Here is a 26575-nt window from a genome sequence, read left to right as displayed (position 1 = left end):
AGCTCTAATGTAAATGTTCGAGTTAAAATTGCGCCAATATTGGCACAAACTAAGACTGCATAAATGAAAGTTAATATCACTTTTTCAGCGTGGTCAGAAAACGCCGCTGATCCGCAGTCAAGACTCCCGAGAACACGCGAGCGATGTTACAGGCAGGTTCCATGCCATTGGCTGATTTGAACATGGCATGCTTGGTAGTTACTGCGGCCACCGTGAGAGGCTGCCACTCGCCCGCCCACACGCGTTAAGAGAAAAATGAAAATGTGCTCAATGTCGGGAGGTGCGCGTGACGTACCTTCTTCCCCCGTGCCATCCCCCCCTGCTTAGCTTCCAGCGCTTTCGTTGGGGCGAGAGAAGAGAAAGCAGAGAGGGGGGGGGGTTCGATTCATGAGCATTCAATGGCTACTGGAAAGTGTTGCAGGGCCCCTTTAAGTGTTGAGCATGAACGTTTATGCATGTTTGTATGGCTACAGCCTCTGAAATCTCGTAGTGCACAAGTCATTGTAACCAGCGTATGCTTCGAAGGCGTGCAACATAGCTTGAATGATTATCAGTTGCAGAACTTTGCATGAAAACATTTCCTGTTCTACTCGCTCTGTGCAGAATCTGAAATGTGCCTCTTCTTTTTTCAGGTGGACATGATTTTTGCTTCATTCATGAGGAATGCTAATGGTGTGAGGGAAATGCGGAAGGTTCTTGGTGAAAAGGGCAAGGATATCAAGATCATGTGCAAGATTGAGAATGATGAAGGTGTTCACAAGTGAGTTGACCAATATTTAATGTTGGAATGCAACACTGCACTTGGCCACTAACTTTCAAACCTCATTCTGGATGTGCTTTCATACAGGTTTGATGAAATCCTTGAGGTGACTGATGGTATCATGGTGGCTAGGGGTGACCTGGGAATTAATATTCCAGCTGAGAAGGTCTTCCTGGCTCAGAAAATGATGATTGCCAAGTGCCAGATGCTCGGCAAGCCAGTGATTTGTGCCACTCAGGTATGAGTGTTCAGCTTTTCTCATTAATTGCGTAGTTCATTTGCACCGGATGTTCTTTTTTTTTTTTTTTTTGACGAACTGTCATGCTTGACAGTTCAAACCTTTCTGTGGCACCGCTACAAGCCCCATAGAGTCAATTCGTAAAAGTCAATGCGCTACCATCTTGCAAGCTTGAACCAGCCCTTTCGCGAGTCAATCCATTTGCAGCCATAGTGGATTCCAAAAGTCGGCTTTGACACAATGACAAGACATATCGGGGTTAGCATAGTGATAATCTGAAGGGACCACAGTCATGACGTAAGCATTGGCCATGGGCTAGTATGGAGTGGGCACAAGTGCCAAGCTCATGAGTGCAGCACAGCAAGTGTGTGACCTCGCAAGCGACATGCTGCGCACTATAATTATTTGCTCCATGCGTGTGCGTGCTATGTACGAACGCACATGCATAGGGGAAAGATAGTCTTCCACTCTCCCGCCACAGCCCTTGTGCTCCACATCGTTTTTCCGTGCTTTGTTGGTAGCTGTGCTCATCACGAGATGCAAATTTGTTACTGGTGGTAGGCACCACTAGCTTAAATCGGGGGGTGGGGGGTCAAGTATTTGCTAAATATTCACATGCACTATGCAATTTTATTCCCTTGCGTTTCCCCCAAATTAAGGTACACATATCCAAAAATTCAGTTGTGTGAATGAAAGGATTGATTGATGGGCCCTATTTTTGTTTTTGTAAAATGATAGGGGAAAGATCGAGTCTTCCACTCGATCTTTCCCGTTATTTTGCCATCCTCAATAACGCGAACTAATCCCGTTATTGGGGATAGCAACCGCCAGGTGGCATCTGCCCCCCGAAACGCACCACGAAAGTGCGGATAGAGGTGGTCCTTTTAGTGCACCAGCGAACGCCGGTTGTGGTCCAAAGACCGAGTCAGAGCCGAGAGTCGATAACACAACAAAATATATTCTCAGTTAAGGCAGTACAATCATCAAAAATGCATGCACACTCGGCTGGTACCAGTTACAACTTAACAATCTAACACAGATGGTGTTAACTCAACGGGAACTAAACGAACAGATCACGCGCTACAAATGCAATCTCATGCATTACAGCTGTTCAAGAACAGTTAGTCCTGAATATACAATGGCGTATCTAGTCCACAATTCTGGGACGGTACTTGAATGCTTCTCTTCTAAAAAACACGCCAACTCCAGCGCTGCATGTCGTTGCGTTCCTTCCGTCGACGTAACTTGTCACGGCTCACACGGCATCGTCCGATTCTTTCCGATCGACGATCGACTAGCCGCACACCATCATAAACACGTCTTCTTTGGCTGACGGAGCCACACTCAACATAACTTCACCATCTCCGGGCCGACCGAGTCGCTCACTGACTGAGCCACTTACTCCTCGCTGGTCGTCATTGCACGCTTTTATTTCCTGTTTCCCCGGTTCTAGAAGCGTCGGGAGCATTCTTCGGCGTGCAGTACAGCCCAAGGCTAAGGTTTATTCGCGGCTTTTGTCTGTTCTACGTCGCTCGGCATCGCGTCACCCTTTCCTTCTAGAACGATCCAGGCTTTGCTGGGCGTTTGATCCGAGGCGGCTAATTGTCTACGTCTGGCTCGAGTGGGTGAGGAGGCGTCGCGCGCCGGCGTCTTTTAATACTTGTTTTTTCTTTGTTCGCGCTTCTTGGGCGAGCAGCTTGCGGCATGCTATCCCGCTGCTGTTTGAAAGCGGCCGTGCACACGCTTTATGGGCGCTCGTTTGTGACCGATATCGTAGTTGAAATCAAGATATGGGCTGGGCACGTAGCACGTCGGCAGGATAACCGGTGGTCATTAAGGGTAACTGACTGGATTCCAACAGATGGCAAACGTGTGACGGGGAGACAGAAAATGAGGTGGGTAGATGAGATTAAGAAGTTTGTAGGAGGTGCAGAAAGCACAGGACCGAGCTCATTGGCGGAACATGGGAGAGGCCTTCGCCCTGCAGTGGGCGTAGACAGGCTGATGATGATGATGTCTATTTTTGTTTAGACAGCCATATAAATCAACAAAGCCAAGGAATGCGTAAGGGATGTTATTTATATTTACTACTTGTAGTAATTATGACTTAAGGAAAAATACCGTATATGAAAAACTTCTCACTAGGGGGGACTGAACCCACCACTTCATATTATACGTATTATAGTTAAAATACGAATTCAGTGATGCGAATTCAAGGGCTAAACACTCACCTTCAATGCTCAGCTGCTATAAAGTGGCCACCGTGAAACGTGGGCTTCTCTTCTGCAGATGTTGGAGAGCATGACTCATTTGCCGCGGCCTACTCGAGCTGAGGCATCTGACGTGGCCAATGCCGTTCTGGACGGAGCAGACTGTGTGATGCTGTCTGGCGAGACTGCCAAAGGAGACTACCCTATAGAAGTGGTGAATATGATGCACAAGATCTGCGTTGAGGCAGAGTCCGCCTTCTACCAGAAGGATGTCTTCATCCATCTGTCGCACATTGCTCCAAGCCCCACGGATGGCACCCACACGATTGCCATTGCTGCTGTCACTGCATCCATCAAGTGCCTCGCCGCTGCAATCGTTGTCATCACTACCACTGGAAGGCAAGTGGCATCCCTTTCCTTCAGTCTCCGACTGCTGCAGCAATGTTTACTATTGGCGAGTATACTGAGCCAGTCGGCACAGGTCTCTGCGGCTAATATGTGAACTCTCGATGCTAATATGGCTAATATGTGAACTCTCGATGCTTGCAGATTTATTAGTAGCACTTGCTGCATATCGGCAACACTGGTCGATGCACCTATGATTTAACGCGATAGCGTTAAAAGCTCGTTTCGCAGTCTGCGTCGTTAATTGTGAGCGAAAAATCGCCATCTTGTTCGTGACCGAAAAATCTAGAAAGATGCAAATAAAATTTGAAATGCTTCGGTTCTAATGAAAATCGAACCCAGGCGTCTGCTTGGCAAGCAGGTGTTCTACCACAAATCAACGCTATTGTTTGAAACTGCTTCGGACAAATGTATGAATGTCATGTAGTGGAAGGAGTCTTTGACGCATGTGATATTACATGACAGAAGCATAGAATAGCACCAGGTTTGAAGACTGAGAATTGTACGAGTGTATGAGTGTTGATGCAAAAGCATCAACAAAGTGACCAGCTGCGTAGGTTCGCATGTTACCTTACGTTCGCGTAGTAGGCCCTTCGAAGATTTCGCAAAAGGAATTATTGCATAGTGGGCACTTAACTGTACTTGCGGTAGGCATTCTAGGATAGTTAGAAACTGCCAATGTTGCGTGCAGTCATTAGTTTCCTTAAGGCATGGTTGAGGCATGCACCGAGAACCGAAGCCAGGCTAGGATTTAAGGCGATGCACATGGCACCCCATTACACTATCGGTTCAAGACAGTGAATGCAGTCATCGTTTCCTTAAAGCATGGTTGAGGCATGCACCGAGAACCGAAGCCAGGCTAGGATTTAAGGCGATGCACATGGCACCCCATTACACTATCGGTTCAAGACAGTGAAGCGTCCTAAGTTTTTGTTGCATTCAGCGTACTGCATTTGCCACGCAACAAGGTCTTCCAATACACACTTGTTGAGGCGACGTCACGGGAAAACTTCACTGGAGCACTACATGAACTGGAGCCCATGTTTAGTGAAATGTGCTTCACAACTAAGCAAGTGCAGCACGCTCCAGCGCTGTAGCAGAAAGCGCAAAGCACGTCCCCTAGGGTCCTGTGTCCAATAGGTTAGCCAAGCTGAGCATTGTTCACTGTAAAAGTGGACGACCGTGTACATGCAGTGTTGACAGTGCTTATTGATGATTCTGTATGTCTAATGCACAGGACTGCCCACCTGATTGCAAAGTACCGACCCCGTTGCCCTATCATAGCAATCTCACGAATGGAGCAGACTGTTCGTCAGGCCCATCTCTACAGGGGTATTCTACCCTTTATCTACCAGGGTGAGTCGATATGTGCCGGTCTTTGCACTTTTGCGCAAATATGTTGCTGCTACCTAAGGTCGGGAAAGGTAGAGGGTTTGTTGTGCACTGCTTTTGAGTAGTGCATGAAAAATATAAGTACTTATGAACGTATTGAATGGCTACTAGATGTGTGTGTACTGCCAGACTACAGGCTACATCCTACATTATAGTAGTCGCGGCAGATTTGCGACCTGCTTCGTCTGAGCCGCAACGCGTGCTGTCCCTTTATTCCCCATGCCGCTCGCACTGACCAGGCCTTGCCGCGTCGCACATGCTGTCGAGATGTGCACTTGCGGTGATTGAAAGGCACCTTAGTAACAAAATAACACATCAAACTTCACTTAATGTGCACTTTTTGCAATAAGATGCAATGATATTTATAAAGACCAGTGGCAACAGTAAGCACGACTTTCACTTTACCCAACTTTCACCCACCTTGGTACCTTAGCAAGATTGTTGCACTGCCGAGTGAGGATGTGGGTTAAACCCCTTGGCCACAGCTGCCACATTTAGACGTGTGCAATAACACCCGTGTGCTTAGTCCCCTCTATGCTGCACCTCTTACTCATATTGTGGTTTTGGCAGCAAAAATGTGCACCAAAATGCGCGCATAACCTGCACACCAACTTCAAAACTTGGAATTTCTCATCTATTTTGTGCGATTATTGTGGCTTGTGATAAATGCGAAAATACGGTAATTGGAAATGTGATTGCTGCAGGACTACAGTGGTCAGCTACAGTGGTCAACTAGCCCAGTTAGCCACTTTATTAAGTTACAGTGGTCAAGCTTGACTGCACAATCGAGCTTCAAAATTCCCAGCTTGCATGCAGTGCAAAATGCTACTGCATAATCACTGCTTTAACTAGCCTGTCTTATTAAAAGCTGGTTTAGTTACAAGCCAACCAAAAGCCATGCATTCAGTGGGCCAAGCCAGTGGTACTATGAGCTACATCACGCGAGCGCGTGGCCGAGTTGTCTGCAAGGTTGTACATTGGCACAGATTATGGCATATTTCGAGTTATCGGGAGAGAGTTTGGCTGTCCCTGCGAGCGTGCATCCCCTCCACTTGCTTTCACACTCGCCCTTGTTTTGCCCTGAGGTGATATCAGCTTTGAAAATGATAACTTCGAGGGTGAAAGCAAGCATGTGGGGGTGATGTGCACTCGCACGAGCAGCCAAACTCTCTCCCGATAACTCGAAAGTACGCTGCGATCGGTGCCACTGTACAACCTTGCAGAGCACTCGGCCACGCACTCGCGTGATGTAGCTCCTACTGAGCGCGATAATACAGTCAGTGCAGCAGTTATAGTATTTATCGACTGCAGACATAAGCATGCTTCAAACATGCATATGACATGCAGTTGTCTACTTGTGTTCAGTATGCAGTAGCACCAGTATAAAATCAAAATATTCATGCATACAGTGTTATCTTCAAAATATGTACACATAAGAGTGAATGTGTTTCTTTTGCTCTTTAAGGTGTGCCGAATGGCTGTTTGTCTGCATTGTTTTGGTGCAGGTGAGCGCCAGGCCGACTGGCCAGCCGACGTTGATGCCCGCATTGAGTACGCCCTTGAGATAGGCAAGATTCGCGGTTTCCTGCGCAAGGACGACGCAGTCATCGTCGTGACCGGTTGGCGCAAGGGCGCCGGAGCCACCAACACCCTGCGTGTTGTGTACGTCTAAGGCGGCCCCCACCACCAGCCAGTGCAATGCGTGTTCCGCGCTGCGTGATATCGCGGAGTTTCTCGCAGTTGCCTGTCGGGAGGTGTGAAGCCGCTGGCGGGTGCATTTCACCCGTCCTGCACGGGAGTGGCGGGGAGGGGGCTGTTCGCGAAAGGCCTGCCATGGATTGTGTGTTCCTGTAGTCTTTCACACAGGCTTATTACACCGGCCTGTGTGAAGTTTGAAATCCCATTTTCCTACTCCATTGCATCCTTCATTTGACGTGTGTACTTCGCGTTTCTTTGCGTTATTTTCAAACTCGGTTGCATGGTCTCTTTTGTGCAGTTATGCGAGAGGAAGTGGCCACTTTTGTGGTTAAAATGTCTTGAAGCAAAAAGTAATATCCCGAAATGAGGTCTCAAAATCAACTCTGCTGCCAGCACATGCATGTCTGTAGAGTGGCAGTTGCTGTGGTAACTCTCCACGAAAGAAACTGATACAGATGGCTTAACAAATTTTCGGAATTGCATTGGCGACTGTGTGGCACTGCTGCTTGTGCATCTACCCCCTAGTGATAGATGCGCAATCTGTGTCAAGCCGTTCGCGAAAGGCCCCCTCTCCGTCATTCCCGTAAATGTACAGCAGTGGTGCCACACACGGCCCAAAAGCAATTTAAGGATCACACTTTGATGCTTGCCACTCTCTAGGACATGGCCACCAGCAGCATTAAGGCACTTTAAAAAGCACAGGTGCATAGTGCGACGTATGCTTACATTCTCAAGGCATCGATGTAAATTCACTTGTCTAATGGAAGATCGTGCACAGGATCTTGTCGCAGCAATCTACGATACTCTCTATAGAGCGCTACTCGTGAATTGATGCAGCTTTGTTGTTTTTATGTACTTGTTTCTAGATTGCTGTGTGGCAAGGGAAAAGCATAAGCTGTTGCTCCCAGCCATCTGCCACTTATATGCTTTAAAGTGTGTATAGGTGCTGGTGGCATGTTGGCGGGTGAGGCTGTTATCGAACAATTATTTAAGCTGGGTGATCAGGAGATTATTAAGGCAATCATATATGAAGTAATCAAGTAGCTGCTGGCAACTGGTTTGAAAGTGTGCTGTGATCCCCCATGTTGTGAAAATGTATGCAGATGTAGGTGTCAGTGTGATCAGATAATTAAAAGAATCTCCTTTTTGCCTTCCATTTGCCATTTCTTATTGTGCATCTCAGCTCTGTGCAAGTTTTTTTAGTACATCTGATAGCAGCTGCTTTGAATTTACCATCGTAATCCCAGTGAGAACATTGTTGTTAACATTCCTGGTACTGTAATAAAATCTTTGCCTTCCTCACTGTGGTATAATCAAATAACAAGCCTTGCATGACAATTGCATTAATGCACGTTTTCTCAAATTACAGGTATGTGCCTGAAAACAAAATGTTTGAGGGTGTCGAGGGAGACCATCATATGCCTTGATCCAGGGTCCAGCTCTGCCTGCTTCCAGACATGCATGCCTTGCAAAATTGCAAGAAAGTGGCAAAATAAATGCAAAACTATTTATTTTCCACACTCCCTGCTTATCATGCTTGCTTCTTGGGCCTTGCTTTCTCAAAGGGGATGCGCTGGTAGTACGACGCCTCTGCACTCTCCAAATCCAACGCGATGACCTTTACCTTGGCAATAACCTGCATGCAAAAATGTGTGAACAATGTGTTAGTGCAGTGGCGATGTACAGGGGGCATGCGGTTGCTTATGCTGCTTCAAGGAGCTTGATATTTCAGCTCATTCTTGGCTGAAGTGTATCCGATGGAATACAGCCTTGGCGCAAGTCAACCGATATTACTGTGGCTTGCCTTATGCACTAGTCTCTGCTCCAGCTTGCATGAACACCTATCCCTGGCATGTGCAATTTTCCTAACCACACCATGCACTTCTTGTGAAGCTCTTTGGAATGGCACTCTGGACAGGATGTTCATTCCGTGCCAAGGGTACTTTCTGAAAGGGACGCGCGGAAATTGCAAAAGAAACGTCATTGCTTGATCTAATACGCTCTTATCAGCGAGAAACTCCGAGCTGATGCCTCTTCTAGCATTCTCCTTTCGCCGCCTCGGTTGGCTGATCCCGCAAGCCGCTCTGTACCGAGCATGGGCGGGATTCAATTCTCAGCTCTGGTGCTGCTAGTCATGTGATCGCAAAGCGAATCTTCAGAAAATGTCAGTTTTTTATAAAGCTAAAGCCTGTTCAGTTTTGCTTTAAGTAACACGCATCAAATAGCTTGTTTGGATTACCAATAAACACACCACAAACAGGATTGCTTTAAAGCCCGTTTGCTTCATCAACATAAAAGCAGGTTTCATACACTCAAACCTCGATTAACGAACCCGGATATAACGAATTATGGGTTATAACGAAGTAGATGAATAGTCTTGTCGCATATACAGTGTTACCAAACGTTTATAACGAATTTTCGGATATAACGAAGTTATTTTAGTGGCAGATGCGACTTTGTTATAACGAGGTTTGAGTATTTACTTTGTATGCCTCAATTCACCTCGCAGTTGAGTGATGCAAGCACGAACTTCTGGATAAATGAGCTCTGCTGCTTTCTAAACTGACTAAAGTTAAACCCCTTTACAAGAGACGCTGATGTAAGAGAGAATTGGGTATAAGAGACACCAGTGTGCCTACAGTGAAATAGGGGTTGATCAGAAAATGAGACATCAGGGAACCATCAGGTTCCCTGACGGAGGCCAGTCTTCGGCATGATGTACCCTGCTTATAAGAGACCCCTTATATAAAAAATTGGCCGCGTATCTGCGTGCTTCGCTGCAAATGTCGTGTAAAGACGATAGAAGAGGCGCTGTGTGAGATATGGACGCCATCTGGCAATACGTCGGGGAAACATGAGTGCTGTGTTGCGTCCTGGTAGTCCCGGCGCAGCAGCAGGCGAAGACCGGCGGTGACCAACGCGACCGGCGGGGACGCCAGCCAGCCCGAAAACGCGGTTTGGCGCGAAGCGCTGAAGCAGAGAAACGTCCGCACTCAACGAGTACTCTCCACACACTCCTTTATTTACACGTCGCCTGGGTAAAACAGGAACGCCAGAGCGGCGCCCACAACCGGCAGCCTGAAAGCCGCCCACAACGCTGCTTTTTCATTTTTTAAATATTTTTTTTTCACCTTCTTGGCCTTCTCAAAACTAAAGTTTTTCAACACCAAACCATGGCATTCGTACAGTGCAATACAGAACCGAAAACGAAACACAGCAATGAGCTCGTGCGAAGGGCACGGGGGAAGGCAAATTTCAGCGCAGTCGCATTTTCAGCTTTGTTGAAACAGCGCTCACTAGACGACGACGAAGTAAAAGAAGGCACACGACAGGCAGCGCCTGTCCTGTGCCTTCTTTTACTTCGTCGTCGTCTAGTGAGCGCTGTTTCAACAAAGATGAACGCATACCAACTCGCTCAAGCTTCCATTCTTATGCATTTTCAGCGCAGCTTAAGAAACTAGGTTCCCTAAAATTACGTATGTATGCATTTTCTATTAAAGGAACACGCCACCTAATACTTACCTAGTGATGTTGCACCTCAGATATGCATGATATTTACTTTTTGATCGACAACGTTGACAAGTATGAACAGCCGTACCAGTTCAAGACGGCTGGCCCTTGGGCAAGTGGTTCAACTTTGGCCGAGTGGCTGAATCGAGGGACGTGCCGACAAACAGAAAGACAGAAAGACAGACCAAAATTTCTGCGTTTAAGTTCCCCAAGAAAGACTATCGTCTTTAAAAACAGAAACTGCTCCCCAGTGCAAGGGTCCCAACTGCATAATGAAAAAAATCCAGGATCCAGGAAGAGTGTATTGGTTGGTTGGTTGGTTCCTTAGGGGAATAGACCAACCCACTACGGGGGATCGGCCACGAAGCGTGCGGCAGTAGACTTTGTGAAAAAATAAATTAAAATGAAAATGCGAAAAAGATAATTTATAGTAAAGAATGCTTACCTTTCAGGATCACTTCGTCCTCGTCTTTCAAGAACGTCCTCGTTTCTCCATTGTTCAGGGGAACAGGCTTTGTTCCCTTCCAGCAGAGCTCGAGCATCGAGCCGTAGGAGTCTTCCGTCTGAAAGCGAAGTAGTAAAGTATGCGACATATGTGAACGCCTAACGCAGGAGCACTTATGGGGGCCATCACTAAATTTAGTACTCTGCATTCCCCCAAGAGATGAAGAAATAAGTGCACTCGTGCCCCAGCATCTTAACATTTTCAACACAAGCATGCTGTGAAAGACTCACACCACATATAACTTCAGACAGCACAAAGAGATGAGGACTGGAACAAAGAATTGTACCGTTTCTTGTTTCTATCCTCATCTGTTTGCACTGCTTTAAGTTATGTTCAAGAACTTTCCCAAGTCAAGTTGCTTCCATTCACCTCTAACTATTTCACGCTACAGTGCAAGCACTTGTAATCTTCCCCTATGAACCTGATTGTTAGGTTTCTTGGGGGACCTTGAAAAAAGAATGCATAATCCACAAAAACTTAGTCTGATCACACGGGCAAATTTTTAGTGCTCGAAACTAAGTTAATGAAGGCGACATGATGGAGCACATACTCAAAACCGTTAGGATTATCGGATGGCAAAGGTCAAGGGCTGATTGCGTACATGCCTCTGGTCCCTTTAGGAAACTTACATGCGTGCACATGTATGGTGTCATTTAGCAGCTAGTCACCTGACCATGTGCTGGTAAAGTGCGACAGGCAATATTGCTATTTGTTCTAAAGATGGTGTCACGCAGCTAGTGCCGTGACCATTTTCAGTAGCAACGTGTAGCCATCAACGTACTAGGTGTCAACAGTTTTTGGACATAGTAGCCGGGACGGGAAACGTAAACGGGAAGCTATATCGTATGTGACCCTATAAGAATTAAAGAGCATCAATATTTCAAAGTGTAAGAGCCAGGGAAAATGTAATAAACATAAAAATATGACTAAGGTTTTGCTTTTTTTTTCATTTCTTGCTGAATGCATATGTAGTAATAAATGTCGTGACTATGATCATACGCCAAATGTTAAATGGGTTTTGTGGTAGTCTACATTTTCACATTTCACAGGCAGTCAGCAACTCTGTGTACATGAGACATGAGTCAGCAACTCTGTGTACATAGCCTCACTTCTTACATTCGTTGCACTGGAAGCAACAAAGATGATTGGGAAATGATCGCATCAGGCACTGATGAGCACAACGCAACTTCATGTTTTCACGATTGTTGTCATGACACGAGAAGGCACAGTGCTTAGTGCAAAGTTTTCTATGCGTACTTGAAATCTGCACTTTCCATAGGCTACAGAAGCCGAGGAAAATTGCATACTTACCGATCCACTGATGGTTCCAGAGCCCAGCAAGTCTCCAGGGTTCAGGTTGCAACCAGTTACGGTGTGGTGAGCCAGTTGCTGTTTCATGGTCCAGTACATGTACTGCAGTCACAAAAAACTTCGTTACCAGCCTATGACAACAGCACTATGTATTGTGAGATTGTGTGCACTAATTGAGTTTGTTCAGCTGATACCGGTGACTGTATGTAAAGGATCTTGCAATGGGAATGACTTCTGGGCTTAAATGTTCCAAGATAGCACAGAGGCTACTTGAGAAATGCTATTAATTCCTAACTTAATTTTAAACACGTGGGGTTCTTACATGTGCATGACACAAGAAGGATCTTGCATTCTACGCCTCATAATTATGCCGCTGGGCATTGAACCCTTGACCTTTGGGCTCAACAACAGAACGCCATAGGGCAGCATGTGTAATGTAAAATGAGCGTGAAACATTTTTTTTTTCCTTTTTTCCGGACATGGCAATACCCCAACTCCTTTGAGTTGAGCCCACATCCTTGCATACAATAAGTATAAACAGCTGCACTACAAGAAACTTTAGGTTCGTGTGCAGGCATAAAAAAAACAATGACTAGAAATCGTGATGCATAAGCAAGAGCTTCACATGAAAAATGAAGCACATATACACCAGGCAAGACATCACCTGCATTATACAACTGCTCTACATCTAATTTTGATAGATATATTAAGCACCTTTATTACTAAAATCGGAATGAGCTATTGTGCTGCCACGAGTGCTTCAACAATTTAAATAATGTACACTAAATTCTTCACAGGGCAAGTAATAATAATATCTGGGGTTTAACGTCCCAAAACCACACTATGATTATGAGAGACGCCGTAGTGGAGGGCTCCGGAAATTTCGACCTCCTGGGGTTCTTTAACGTGCACCTAAATCTAAGTACACGGGCCTCAAACATTTTCGCCTCCATCGAAAATGCAGCCGCCGCGGCCGGGATTCGATCCCGCAACCTTCGGGTCAGCAGTCGAGCGCCATAACCACTAGACCACCGTGGCGGGGCACACAGGGCAAGTACCTATTCAGTAGTGTAATTTATGTCCTTTTGTAAAGCTGGGCACAACCTAAAAAAAAGGGGGGGGGGGCACAAGTTACGTAAGCATGGCAACTTTCTTTGTCTAGCAGTGCTTGTTCTTCGTCGCTGTGAAGGAGCTTGCCGAGTTCAGGAGCAGCATCATTCAGTGACAGTTAAGACTGAACGTGCAATATGTGTACGTATTAGTTTTGCTAGATAATAAAGTTGGGTTTGCTCACCTTGAAGTTGGACTTGCACACGGTAGTAGCTGTTGCAGCCCCTTTTGCTGTTGAGATGAAAGATGACGTTTAAAAGTTACTTGTTGGCTTTTGTGCATGTAAAAACTTGAACATTGCAGCTGCATATAATTTGAAGAGTCAGTTTTTCACCTAACAATTAGCATTGACATCCTGCTATGCAGTCACTTCGGCAATATTAGTTGCCTGCTCAGCCTCTTTTCACAACAGCACATTATGATGTCCAATACTGCTTTTATTTCAGCCACCCAATAAGGTGCCTTACAGGAGGCAATGTTCTTGTTCCTTCATCAATCAATCCAACATCAGTTCAGATATGGCAGTTCACAGATGTATTTAAAAAACAAAACAAAAAAGAAAAAAAAAACCTTCACTCACGCTTAATGTCCACCTGAAGGTTGATGTCATAGTTGTAGTTGTCTGCATGAGTCAGGTAAGGCATGGGAGCTGGGTCTTGTGGTACATTTGCACAGCGGAAGGGCTCAAGCGCTTCCATGGTAACGACCCAGGGACTGATGGTGGTGCCCAGGTTCTTGGCCGTGAATGGACCCAGCGGCACATACTCCCACTTCTGCAAGTCGCGTGCTGCACACAACAAAATTTAATATCAGCATGTGAAAATCGCTGTGAACACATTTCACGAGATGTACGTGCAAAGAGCTGGTATGTTTATTGGAAAAATATGCAACATGGCTGATTCATAAATAAGTCATCTACATTTCCATAGTAAAGTGGACTTCTGATTGAAAAGAACTGGACATCTGTTAATGTGCAGTTCTGACCTTGTTGAGGGAGTGATATCAGACTTACAGCATATCATGCTCTAAGTCATGCAGACAGCACTTTTTTTTTCACCCTTTAAAGCAACTGGCTAAAAAAATGTAGCTCTGCCAATCTCCTCTGTCCTTCCCTATAAATAATCATTCTCTCTTTCCAATTGTAGCAGGGGGAGAGAGGAAGGTGTTCACATTTGAATTATATTTCGCTATACATGCTTACCCACATGATGGTGACCACGTGCAAATACAGACTATGCTTAACCCCTTAAGGGCTTATGATGACCTAAGCTCGTCATGAGCAGTCGCCACTTTATTAGATGCGAAGCAGCTTTTGCTCTGGGCTTTGTCCGTAGTTCCATTGGCGACCATCCGCTTTATAAAACCTACCATGGCCATCTGTAACATATTGAGCGTGCGCTCGCACCAAGGAGAAGTCTTCGTCTTGTTCTTCGACTGCCTTGATGATGATACGTGCAGAGCGCGCGCTCGCGCCAAGGAGAAGTCTTCTTCGTCTTGTTCTTCGACCGCCTTTATGATGATATGTGCAGAGCACTTTAGGGGCCCGGGCTGCCGTATGCTGTCCTAGCTTGGCGTAACGCAGGCGAAACCACGTGTGCTGGCACGCGCTAACGCGTTTGGGCCTGTGTAAGGGGCTGGGTAAGATGCTGTGGCCTCTCCCCCTTACACTCTCTGCAATCGCGTGATGGCGTCGGGTAACGAGATTCTGCAGACGCGCGATGACACCGCGTGGCGTGCTCCAACAAGAGTTCGGGACGAGTAACAGCAACAGCAACTACAGTGAATTCATGGTGTGCTCCACTTGCAAGGACGCGTTAACATCGGGCAAGGTGCCCGTGATGAACGGAAGTCAACCCATGCGCTCCTTCGTATCCCCACATGGTTCCCTTTAGTGGGAGATGGTGAAATTTTTTGCTAATGATGACCTGTGGTCGTCTTGGATCTTCCTCAATTTACTTTAAGGCTTTTGACAAGCCTAGCTCGTCAAATGGCATTTTTCTGTTAAAGACATAAATGGCAGCCCGGGCTCTGTCACTGGCGCTTTTATTCGATGGGAGCTTGCACACTAGATGGCGGAATGCATGCTTTGTGTTCCCGAATGTTATAAACAAACATTGCCACATCCATGCTGCGGTGTTCTCGAGTGGTTCTCGTGCAGCCACATGGATGGTAGCCTCATTTAACTTCAAATGAACTATCGAGGAATATAGTGCATTTTGTGCACGGCAATTCAAATCGAACCCTCACACTCTGGAGTTGCAGAAGTTTATCTCAGATTACACCTCAAATGCCCCAGGTATGCGGTGTTACATGACGGAGTGAGGAATGGCCAATAAAACAATATTATCTGCCATAAAATTCTCTCGCAAATATTTTTCACTTTCGAATGTGTTACTGAAGGCTGTTACGTCGTACAAAAAAATGGGCAATTATGGAACAATTTTTTTTCTTTGATGAGCCGTTAAGGGGTTAACCAAACGAAGTTCCTGAATGCGTACCATGAGATGCGATTGCACAAGCTGCCTTTGTTGAGCAATGGCCTCTGCCGCAGAAGTATTAAGCCACAGTTGAGATGTGGCTGTGGCTATAAGAATTTCATTCCACCAAATTTCTCATCGCAGCTTAAAATGAGTCGCTATACTCACTATGTCGGTATGTATAGGTGAGTGTTCCTGGATGTGTAAAGACGCCACGCTCAACATTGTCAAGAATTCTGTCAGTTGCAGGCATGAATTGTACCTAGCACTAGTAACTATAACCTCATGAAAGTGATAAAATAGCCAAGAGTGATCATCTAGGAATATGATCAGAAATCAAATCCTCCTGACTTTTCTATAACTTAGTTATCACAAACGATGTGCTGAGTATATTGAAAAATAGTAAAGGTGTGCGAATATTTGAAATTTCGAATATTTTGCGAATAGTGTTTGCTATTCGATTCGATTCGCACTGGAATTTTACTATTCGAACTTCCCAAAAACAAATACAGCCAATGTCCGATTGAAAGTGACCTCTTCAGATTTTCAATGTTTCGCCTCCTTACACTCTTGTATTGCGGCAAAGCTGCCTTTCAAGCTCCGTTACGTTCGAACTTTGCCAAGAGAGTCAATGTCCGATTGGAAGTGGTCCCTAGATTTTCAATATGCTTCACCTCATCACACCCCGGTATTGCGGCAAAGCTGTCTTTCAAGCTCTGCTACGGTCACAAATGTATTAACTCAAGAAAACGCTGGTTCCAACATGGAGATGAAAGATGTGGCAGAGGTGAGGGCTCAACTAATGCTGTTTTGGACCTGAAATTTGGGCAGGAAGTCCGAAAAATTGAAAACCGAAGCTGTTTAGAATCCAAAATTTCAGATGTTCTTATATATTGATGTTTACGAGGCAGATTTGGAACTTCGGACTTGAAGGGAGCACACCCTTGTCCGCCACATCAGTTGGGCTTCCACAGAAGTTGAAAGAGGAGGAGAGGTTGAGGAAATGGCATCTTTGCCTATCACGTGTAAAGTGTTGTCAGCAACACTTTGGTTGCACCAAATCATGTACATAAATAGAATTCGGCCTCTACATTGCCTCATTCTTGATAAGAAAACTATGAAACACCACCTCGCCATTGCTTCATCAACCTAGCGAAAAGAAACACTTTCATGTTGCTATCTCATAAGAATATGCTTAGGAATCCTCTCTAACTGCAATTTCGCTTCGAAGTACTCGAAAAATATTCTAGAAATATTTGAGAAATATTCGAAAAATATTCAATTCGATTCACACTGACACTTCAATATTCGAATTCGCTTCGCACCCAAAATTTTGCTATTCGCACAGCTATAAAAAATAGTAGTTGATGACATAAGCACATTTAGTAGGGTTATATCTTTTACTGATGAATGGTTGCCCATGCATGTCACTAACCAGAATCAAAACTGAATTAATTTTTTTTCTTTTTCTCCACACATCCACCTTCATTGTTAAGGGGCCTATTAAAATGGCAAAGGGGCTTGTTGTTGGTGAATCGATAGAAAACCGTATCAAGAGCATGTGTAGCATGCCAAACTTTTACCTAGAGAATATTGTGCTCAGTATTCTATAAATCTTACCGCTCCAGTCATTCATGAGCACCATTCCAAAGATGTGGTCGTGAGCCTGCTTCACTGGGACTGGATCACCCAACTTATTGGCTGGACCAACAAAGAACGCCATCTCCAGCTCAAAGTCCATCAGCCGACACGGTCCGAACACTGGAGGCTTGGCTGTATTTCAGAAAAGAAAAAACAACACGTGAAATCGCCACTACAGCGAGCACTACAAAGAAGTTATGCGATGGATTCCTGGGTGTTACTTCTGTATACACTGCTATGTAAAGGGAGCAATGTATGTGTGCCATAGGTAAATTTTTCTGCAACTGTGAGCGTTGCATGTTCCTGTCAAACATTCCTCCAATAGTCACAGAGACAGGTTGGGGAGCCATTCCACATAACAGGTGGTAAATGTGCGACACTTTTGTGATGCTAACCTCCTTTGAAAAGAGGTGAGAAAGTTACTCTCTTTCATGAATATCTCTGAAGGCAAGGCATTTGTAATCACTTTTGTTGCGACTTATGTCAGCTTAACTTCTGTTAGTATGCTAGTTAATGTCATTGCAATGAGACACAAATGTGACTCGGTAACTGAAACACCAATATTCATGGAGATTGAAGCATTTGGTGTAAAAGTAATTTGAGAAGGAATGTTTAAGCTACCGAAAACATACAGTCACTGAAGCTCGCCGCCTCCAAATTGAAGTTGCCGCTTCCGTTTTTCCTGTACTTGATATCTTGGCAAAGAGGCCAGTTGCTCAGTTGCTCATAAGCACTCTCAGCAGAGTGCTCATGTTTGTCTTTCTTTGTAAGTTCATGCTGTTAGTAAAATACATATACAGTTAACACACACGCTTCCTGCATCTTTCATTTTACAATCCTGGGGAGACTAAAGGGTGGTGACGAATGGTTAAATTTACTCGATTAAGGTATGACACATAAGCTTTACGTTGTCATGTACTCGATACAGTGCTTACTGTCATCAGGCCTTGTCTGGCCATTTGGACGACGTATCGGAGTTCCCGAGACAACAACTGAAGAGGAACGACCATGGTACCCAACAGGCAAGTACTTCCTGCAAAACAGTGGGCGTTGAATCAGTGCTGTGTATCTTTAACACTGCAGTGACTGTTGAGGATAAGCATTTGCGGGCTGTTACTACATAAGTATGTTCTTTCTTACCAGTTAGGTAACAGTGGATTGTCTTTGCCACGGAACATTATGCCAACATTTGTGGCATGGTTCATGGATGAGTAGAAGTCTGTGTAGTCGCCTGATAAATCAAAATGTACAAACAATGAGTGTACAGCTTGCACGAGGTACTCGACACACCATGCACCTTACCGATTTGCGCCGGTAAATGCATTGTTGCTTGCGACATTGGCACCAGTGCCCTTGGGAAAGAGACAAATGATAACTGCGTTTCATTTTTTTGTTAGTAAATATGGGACATGTGACGACGTGGCATGTCATGACATGTGCTACACGTCAAACATGACAAGATAGGCAGAGCAGTTTAAACTCTGAAGTGTAAGAAAGAATTCCTTGTTTTCATTATGCCAGAAGGGTTCATTGTGATTTTGCTATTAACAATAAGGGCAGCAAGACTTGAATGCCTGCCATTGTCCCTGTATGACATTAAAAATTGAGTATGCAAAAAACCTAATCGTAATTAAAAAAAAAAAGACTAGTAACATTGCTTTTTGTTTCTGCCGATAGTATCTAGGTAAATGCTGATATCGCTTTATAGGATAGGTGTAGCAATAGGTAAAATAAGGTGGAAAAAATTAAAAAAGTGCTGTGTTATTTTTTGAAATTAAAAGCATCTCAGCTGTTCATAGAATCTCACTAGCTGCAGCATTTTTTTCTTTCTAATGTAGCTTGCTAACTGTCATATGCATATCTTTTGTTTGCTCAGTTTTGGCTTAAATTGACACGCGTTAGATGACAGTAATTTTCCAGACCTTCAGACAGAATTCCTCGTGTCTTTTTTTGCCCTGTTTAATTCATTGCAACTCCTCTTCCATTTATTTTGAGGCATTTGTGTGCAGTGTGTCTTGTAGACGCTTTCGCCGGCCTGTCTCAAACCCATTTATGTTTTTACCCTCCAAATAACAGTAATAAATCAACAGTAAAAGAACAACATATAAGACAGAGTGATGACAGAAAGAAAGACTTGGTAAGGAAAACCAGCTCATGCTAGTGAAGCAATCAGTTTTCCCAAAGTAATCGTGCATTGTTCTACAAGCAGCATTACTTACTTGGCTTTTAGAGCAATGTCATCTTTCAAGACTGGCTCATTCTTGGATAGCAACTTCTGAATCACTTGTCGGGCCTCCACCCATGCTGGTCTGCCCAAAGCCATGAACTCATTTAAGGTTTTCTGTAGGAATACATATGAAAGATAACCTTTTTCTCTAGGGTAATATTTCTTTAGAAATATTGCTACATACCTGTTCAAACACATGCTGTGATTGTTTCAAGTGGGGCCCAGTGAAGAAGTGCTTCACCACGGTCAGATCGAGGATGTAGTCTCCAATAGCTACACCAGGGCGAGGTGTTTTCTGTGCGAGATAATTTAATGGATTGGAATATTTCAGAGCAATGCACAAGCCATGTAGTCATCATCATCAGCCTGTCTACACCCACTGCAGGGCAAAGGCCTCTCCCATGTTCTGCCAATGAGCCCGGTCCTGTGCTTTCTGCTGCCACGTTATACCTACAAACTTCTTAATCTCATCTACCCATTTAATTTTCTGTTTCCCCCTCACGCGTTTGCCATCTCTTGGAATCCAGTCAGTTACCCTTAATGACCACCGGTTATCCTGCCGACATGCTACGTGCCTGGCCCATATCCATTTCTTCTTCTTGATTTCAACTATGGATATCCTTAAGCCCCGTTTGTTCCCTGACCCACTCTGCTCTCTTCCTGTCTCTTAAGGTTACGCCTATCATTTTCCTTTCCATCGCTCGCTGCGTCGTCCTCAATTTAAGTTGAACCCTCTTTGTAAGTCTCCAGGTTTCTGCTCCGTAGGTAAGTACCACTAAGATGCAGCTGTTATATACCTTCCTCTTGAGGGATAGTGGTAGACTACCATTCATGATTTCATAACGCTTGCCGAATGAGCTCCATCCCATCCTTATTCTTCTAGTTATTTCACTCTCGTGGTTCGGCTCTGCGGTTATTTCTTGTCCTAAGTAGACGTACTCCTTTACAACTTCCAGTGTCTCGCCACCTATCGCAAAGCGCTGTTCTCTGCAGAGATTGTTGCACATTACTTTAGTTTTATGCATATTAATTTTCAGACCTACTCTTCTATTTCCCTACCCAGTGCAGTAATCATGAGCTGTAATTCGTCTCCCGCATTACTCATCAATGCAATGTCATCAGCGAATCGCAGGTTACTAAGATACTCTCCATTAACTCTTATCCCTAATTCTTCCCAATCTAGGGCCCTGAGAACCTCCTGTAAACACGCGGTGAATAGCATTGGAGAGATCGTGTCTCCCTGCCGTACACCCTTCTTTATTGGTATTCTGTTGCTTTCTTTATGGAGGACTATAGTGGCTGTGGATCCACTGTAGATTTCTTCCATTATGTTTATATAGGCTTCGTCGATGCCTTGATTCCGCAGTGCCTGCATGACTGCTGATGTCTCCACTGAATCAAATGCCTTCTCGTAATCTATGAAGGCTATGTATAGGGGTTGGTTGTATCCCGCGCATTTCTCTATCACCTGATTGATAGTATGAATATGGTCTATTGTTGAGAAGCCTGTACGAAATCCTGCCTGGTCCCTTGGTTGATTGAACTCTAATGTCGTATTAATTCTGTTAGCAATTACTTTTGTAAATAGCTTGTAGACAACGGACAGCAAGCTGATGGGCCTGTAATTTTTCAGGTCCTTGACGTCCCCTTTCTTATGGATCAAGATGATGTTGGCATTCTTCCAAGATTCTGGTAGCCATATAGTAGGGAAAGCCAGTATAGTTTTGAGCAGATAAGGTTATTTTTAAGGGCTGCCAGAACACTGTACCATACAAACACTCTTGCATTCTGCCTACACTGAAATGCAGCCACTGTGGCTGGGAATTGAACCTGTGATGTTATTAGCTGATTAGATGAACATTGTCGAATACACAAAAATGGCGGCTTTTGAATAGCGGATATTATGCGCCGTGAGAAGTGAAACTTGCATGGTTGGGGTTGCCATCTGTGCGGCTTTAGACCAGCCCGGCTGGTTTCTTAGGTAGCGGGCCCATTGTCAGTCCGCACCTAAAACCAGCCGCCAATGGCCTTTTTTTTTTGTCATGATATCCCAAGTATTTGTTTTCTGGGGTGTTTTATAAGCGTCAGTTCAACTACAACGGTAACTATTTTTCGTCAATCACCAAAACTTACGCTATTAGTCGACCCATTTTTAAGATCCTTTCAAGTGTAGCCATCATATGGATAGAGCATGTTATTGTGTGCATATGTGTATATGAACATCCAATATTTTTGTGGCATATGCACAGTATACATCTTAACGTTCGTTTGTGCTAACGTCACTGGCCTGATGGATTCAGACGCAAAGAAGAGCTTTTTATGGACGAAGTATGTGCAGTTCCTTTTCAGTGCGGCACATTCAGAGCAATAACAAAAATCTCACTTACTTTTAGTATAAGCGTCATTCCAGTCACGGTTATTTTTATGCCACAATTAGACTAGGTTAGCTCAGTGTTGTGCTTTTATGTACACAGGCGTCCACTGTTAAAGGGAACATCGGAGCGCGTGGCGACAGCTCGGCGCCACCGCCGGCCAGCGGCTGCAACGAGTTTCGCGCAGGCGCAGTGCGCGCTCTGAGTCGTGCTCTTTCGTCGTCTGCTTCCGCGCTGCGAATCGTCGCGAAGCGAACCGCTGACGCGACGAAAGAGCACCAGGCACGGTGCTCACTGCGTCTGCGCGAATCTCGTTGCAGCCGACGGCCGGCGGTGGCGCCGAGCTGCCGCCACACGCTCCGATGTTCCCTTTAACAGTGGACGCCTGTGTACATGCACATTAAGCTTATTTCAACCGAGGAAAGCTATGTTACTTTAAATGGCACTCCATGCCAAAGACAACATGGCATCTATTGTTCAACATTAACTTAATCTTTAAGAACAACCCCCTCATAACGGGGCAAGTTTTCTTTTTTTTTTTTTTTTCAGGGAAAGGTGGCAACCCTATGCATGACATCTTGATATTCCACCACAAGTTTGCTTATTACCAATTAACCTTAAAACAAATAACAGTGGTCTACTTGAAGTGATGAATTCTACGTAACTTGCGAGCTTCTTGTATCCTTGCAAGTGCACAAATACTACGCTAGTTGATATGCTGAATCGCACACGCCTGTGCCCTGAGTGTTCTCATCAACAACTGAATAAAATGATACAATATTTCTTTCATTTTCTGTGAAGTCTTCAGCCAAACTGGTGCCAAATGTGGGATATTGTTATGCATGCTACTCGCAGATAACCTCCGCTACTGTGTTGCACATTATCTGCCATAACGGCACCACCCATACTGCAGTGCTGTTCAGTTGGCTATCTCAAATCTTTTAGCTCGTCAGTCTAGTCTCACCAGCACAACACGCTGTGCTGCATACACGTTTCTCTCACAGAGCACACTAAAACACCTGATACCTGCATAGTGATGCAGGTATTATGGGGTAAGTTGGGTTGGTCAATGTGGAGAGGTCCTTTCAAACACTGAAACCAATAGAGGCAGCTAGTATACGCACACAACTGTTTCCCATGTACTGTCATGTATAGGGAGGAACAGGGACGGCCTTCAACATCTTATCTGGCAGTCCATTCTTTCAAGAGCACAGGCTGCTTTACAGTATTGCTTTCAAGTGAGCCAACAGGGCCCTATCATCATCATCAACCACACATTAAAATTATTTTAACACATCATGGCCCCTTGTTAACTGGTCACTGGATATACAGTATATGCCTCCACATGCATTTTTAGCACCTGCCATGTTTGCGCAATATCTGTGTGGCAGAGAACCGTAATTATTGTTAATTCATGGCAGGTAAGTTTATTTCCAATTCCTTCTACATTTCACTATTGCGTGAGACAAAGTTGCGAGAGTGAACTGTGATTTCTTGATCATAAAATAAAACGAGAAGCTCTTTAAGGCAGCTAAATCTAATGGTATATTTGCAGTGTGGATCCAAGTGACAACTAGAATTGGAGCAACAGATTTATTTTCCTGCCTTTTATAGTGTGAGTGCCACACAATGCATTTTAATTGTAATTCAAACCTTATTAGAGTTGTTTAATAACATACTGTTATCCATATATGCAGCAATAGCCTATTGACTTTGGAAGTGTATCAATTTCTATATATATAATGCTGCCAATAAGCTCGTAAGCTGCCAAAAGTACACGTTTTACTTTCGTATAATATTAATTTTGTTTGGATGTTTGCATATATACAATTCACAAAAACACGACGCCCTACCCCCAGTGTTTTTTTGTTTCTCTTAGCAAGGGCAACAACGCCAGCCGCTTTTGATGACACATTTGCAACCGTAGGTGTGCGCAGGGTTCCCCTTCAGGGGAGGGGCGAAGGTTCGTCGCAGCGCCCCCCCCCCCCCCCCCCGTCTCAATTACATGTCAATGTATGACGCTGACATTGCGCTCCTACCCCCCCCCCCTCCCTATTATGTCCATGTGTGGGGCTGACTATGTGCCCCCCTCTTAGGTGAATAGGGGGGGGCGGCCGCCCCCACGTTGCGCACGCCTATGTTTGCAACACTAGTAGACATGGGTGAATATGCGAATAATTACATGGGCAAATCCAGAGGGGGGGAGGGGGGATTCGGATGTACTGACATCTCTTTATTTTTCAATGTATAAAGCTGAGTATGGGTGCTGCCGCCCCATACTCAGCTTTAAGTATCAGGCTTCCCATCGCTACCCCTCCCCCCTCCCCCACCTCTCTAAAGTCCAGTATATCGAAACCTGAACTCTGGAAACTAGATAGAGTGTGTTAGTGAATTAAGAATATTATGCCTTGCAGGCCAGTAGCCGGGAATATTTTAGGGGGGGGGGCACTTGCTGAAAACATTGACTATTTGAGAAAAACACCTATTTTTATAATTTATTTTTGGTAAAGCCACGTACTTAACCAAAATTTCGGGGAGGGGGCGGGCCCCTAGCGCCATCCCCCCCCCCCCCCCCCTGGCTAAGGGCCTGATGCCTTGTATCACTTGTTTGATCTTTGCAGCACTGCGTTATCACGCTTCTCTTCTTACACAGAGCGCTATTGTTTTCACACGAGTTTAACGTACTGCGTCAATATTCGTCTTAACAGATACACGGCCGTCAGATAACCGCTGCAATAGGATTTTCTTTTATCTATGCAGGCCATGAGCTCGCTTATAGAAACAGTAAACTTTGTCCAACCTTCGAGCTGTTGCCCGCACGAGATGGCACCAATAATGCATGTCACTATGCGAATAAACTACTCCTGAACAGCTAACAAACATGTTTTATCGGTTATAGTCAGAGCTATGTGTGATGTACTGTGCAGTGCTGTCAATGATAAATTTGGTTTTACAGGCTTTGCTCTTTCGAAAATCGCCGGAAATTTACATTATCAAAATCTCTCGGTTTGATAGCAAGGTTTGAATAACGCGCCTCACTATCACGTGACGAAGCCACCGGCATATCGTGAGCATGCGCAACACGAAGCAGGCGCTACCACCACAGAACGTTGCCGCCGTTTCACGCTTCATATTTTGTAAAACGTTTTGTAAAACGTCGCTGAGCATAAGCAAAAGTACTCCGCCGGAACATTTCGCGTTCACCGACAGCGGGCGCCGTAATCGCGCGGTTCTGCGGTTTTGCCGGTTTTGCGGCACGCCCAGTAGCCCGCTCATAAAGCCGCGAAGTAAAAACCACGGGTTCGGACACCTTCACAGCGTACTGCTAACGGCCAAAAGACGTCACGTATGACCAACTGGGGATACGAAAAGCCTCGAAGTGCTGGCGCGAGAGCAGTAGCCACGCGGCTACAAAACTAGTGACGGCGATGCCGTCGCTGGGCACAGTATCGCGCTGAGGTCCTCGGACAACGTGTATACGTACGTTTGTCGGCGTAGAGAAGATGCCGTACGGCAGGTTGTCGTACGAAAAGTCGCAGTCCTCGGGTACGGGCACGAACGACATGTTCACAAGCAGTTGGTTTAAGCACAACAGGAAGACAGTCGGTCAAGTCGGTTGCGAGAGGCAAGTGGCGTCGGACCGGTGCGGGTATGCGAGAGGGAGACGAGGGGGGTGGGGAGTCGTTTCAGCTGCGGCGTGCTTCTTCCTCTCCTTATCGCTTGGTTTGACCCGAGGCGCTAGAACTGGTCTAGGGGCATCAAGTAACTACAGCCAAGGCCACGTGGCCACATCGTCTCGTCGCTGTCGCTCTCTGCGCTGGACATCTTTAGGCCCATCTGCGATTAGCCCGCGTGTGGGGCTTTTTCCGGCTGCCTATCGCCACTTCGCTCATTCTAACGAATTTATTCGCGCCGACGAACACGTATCGTACGCTCGCTAAATCTCTCGGTAATTTGCAAAAGTGCCACGCGTTTTGTTCCGGGGTTCCTTATATAGTGACGCTGCGCTGACGAGACGTCCGGAATATCTGACGTCTCGTGCGGAGGGCCGCATAACACAGCCCCGCGGGCTGCAGGTTGCCGACCCCTGGGTTAAATTAAAGTATATATCGTGTACACCTCTGTTACGGGGAACAGTTCACTGCAGTCAGGGGCGTAGCCAGAAATTTTTTTCGGGGGGTGGGGGGGTTTCAACCATACTTTATGTATGTTCGTGCGTGCGTTTGTATGTGTGCGTGTATATATACGCAAGCAAAACTGAAAAATTTCGGGGGGGGGGGGGGTGTTGAGGCCCCCCCCCCCCCCCTGGCTACGCCCCTGACTGCAGTGTCTTTGTTAAGACATAAATCCACAACGACGTATGTAACTATTGAAAAGACAGTAAACCTTATTCAAAGAGACGACACCTCTGTACTGAATCATCGAATAACCGAGCAAACATCGTAAAATCAAATGATGTGCACAGGGGCGTAGCCAGAAATTTTTTTCGGGGGGGGGGGTTACCATACTTTATGTATGTTCGTGCGTGCGTTTCTATGTGCGCGTGTATATATATATACGCAAGCAAAACTGAAAAATTTCGGGGGGGGGGGGGGCTTAACCCCCCCAACCTCTCCTCCTGGCTACGCCCCTGGATGTGCGGAAGCAGTTTAAAAATAAATAACGGCCATAATTAAAGCAAGTTCCAAATTATAGTGGCTAGGCAGAAGGGAAGCCAGC

General features: G+C 45.4%; 2 protein-coding genes across 4 annotated transcripts in view; one reads left to right on the top strand and one right to left on the bottom strand.

The window, feature by feature from the left end:
• The window catches only part of LOC119394101 (pyruvate kinase PKM), a 40422-nt gene extending 32208 nt beyond the window's left edge, over nt 1-8214 (top strand). For all 3 annotated transcript variants that reach the window (XM_037661347.2, XM_037661346.2, XM_037661348.2), the window contains exons 7-12: nt 633-760; nt 848-998; nt 3288-3607; nt 4851-4969; nt 6511-6667; nt 8073-8214. In XM_037661347.2, the coding sequence (XP_037517275.1) occupies nt 633-760; nt 848-998; nt 3288-3607; nt 4851-4969; nt 6511-6667; nt 8073-8130 (933 nt within the window). In that variant the 3' untranslated portion in view covers nt 8131-8214. The remainder of the gene's footprint in view (nt 1-632; nt 761-847; nt 999-3287; nt 3608-4850; nt 4970-6510; nt 6668-8072) is intronic.
• Nucleotides 8197-25555, bottom strand: LOC119394102 (fumarylacetoacetase). The gene is made up of 12 exons (XM_037661349.2): nt 25341-25555; nt 19669-19779; nt 19477-19598; nt 18560-18609; nt 18398-18488; nt 18193-18290; nt 17237-17389; nt 13720-13926; nt 13324-13370; nt 12030-12131; nt 10659-10776; nt 8197-8339 (listed from the first exon to the last, which is right to left on the bottom strand). Exons 1-12 carry the CDS (start codon nt 25419-25421, stop codon nt 8263-8265), a joined length of 1257 nt encoding a protein of 418 aa, XP_037517277.1. The 5' UTR covers nt 25422-25555; the 3' UTR covers nt 8197-8262.
• Nucleotides 25556-26575: the final 1020 nt, after the last annotated feature.

The sequence above is a fragment of the Rhipicephalus sanguineus genome, chromosome 5 (assembly GCF_013339695.2).
Source record: "Rhipicephalus sanguineus isolate Rsan-2018 chromosome 5, BIME_Rsan_1.4, whole genome shotgun sequence".
Classification (NCBI taxonomy): Eukaryota; Metazoa; Arthropoda; class Arachnida; order Ixodida; family Ixodidae; genus Rhipicephalus; species Rhipicephalus sanguineus.
The sequence above is the reverse complement of the archived record's forward strand: the minus strand, read 5'-3'. Positions and strand labels throughout refer to the sequence as shown.

Bases quoted from the DNA above. Each gene is read 5' to 3' on its own strand.
- LOC119394102 (XM_037661349.2), bottom strand. From the start codon at position 25,421: ATGTCGTTCGTGCCCGTACCCGAGGACTGCGACTTTTCGTACGACAAC. The intron at 12,132-13,323 runs GTGAGCAAACCC...TTGTGACTGCAG, and splicing joins TGTGCAAGTCCAACTTCAAG to TACATGTACTGGACCATGAA. The intron at 10,777-12,029 runs GTAAGTATGCAA...CTTCGCTTTCAG, and splicing joins CTGGAACCATCAGTGGATCG to ACGGAAGACTCCTACGGCTC.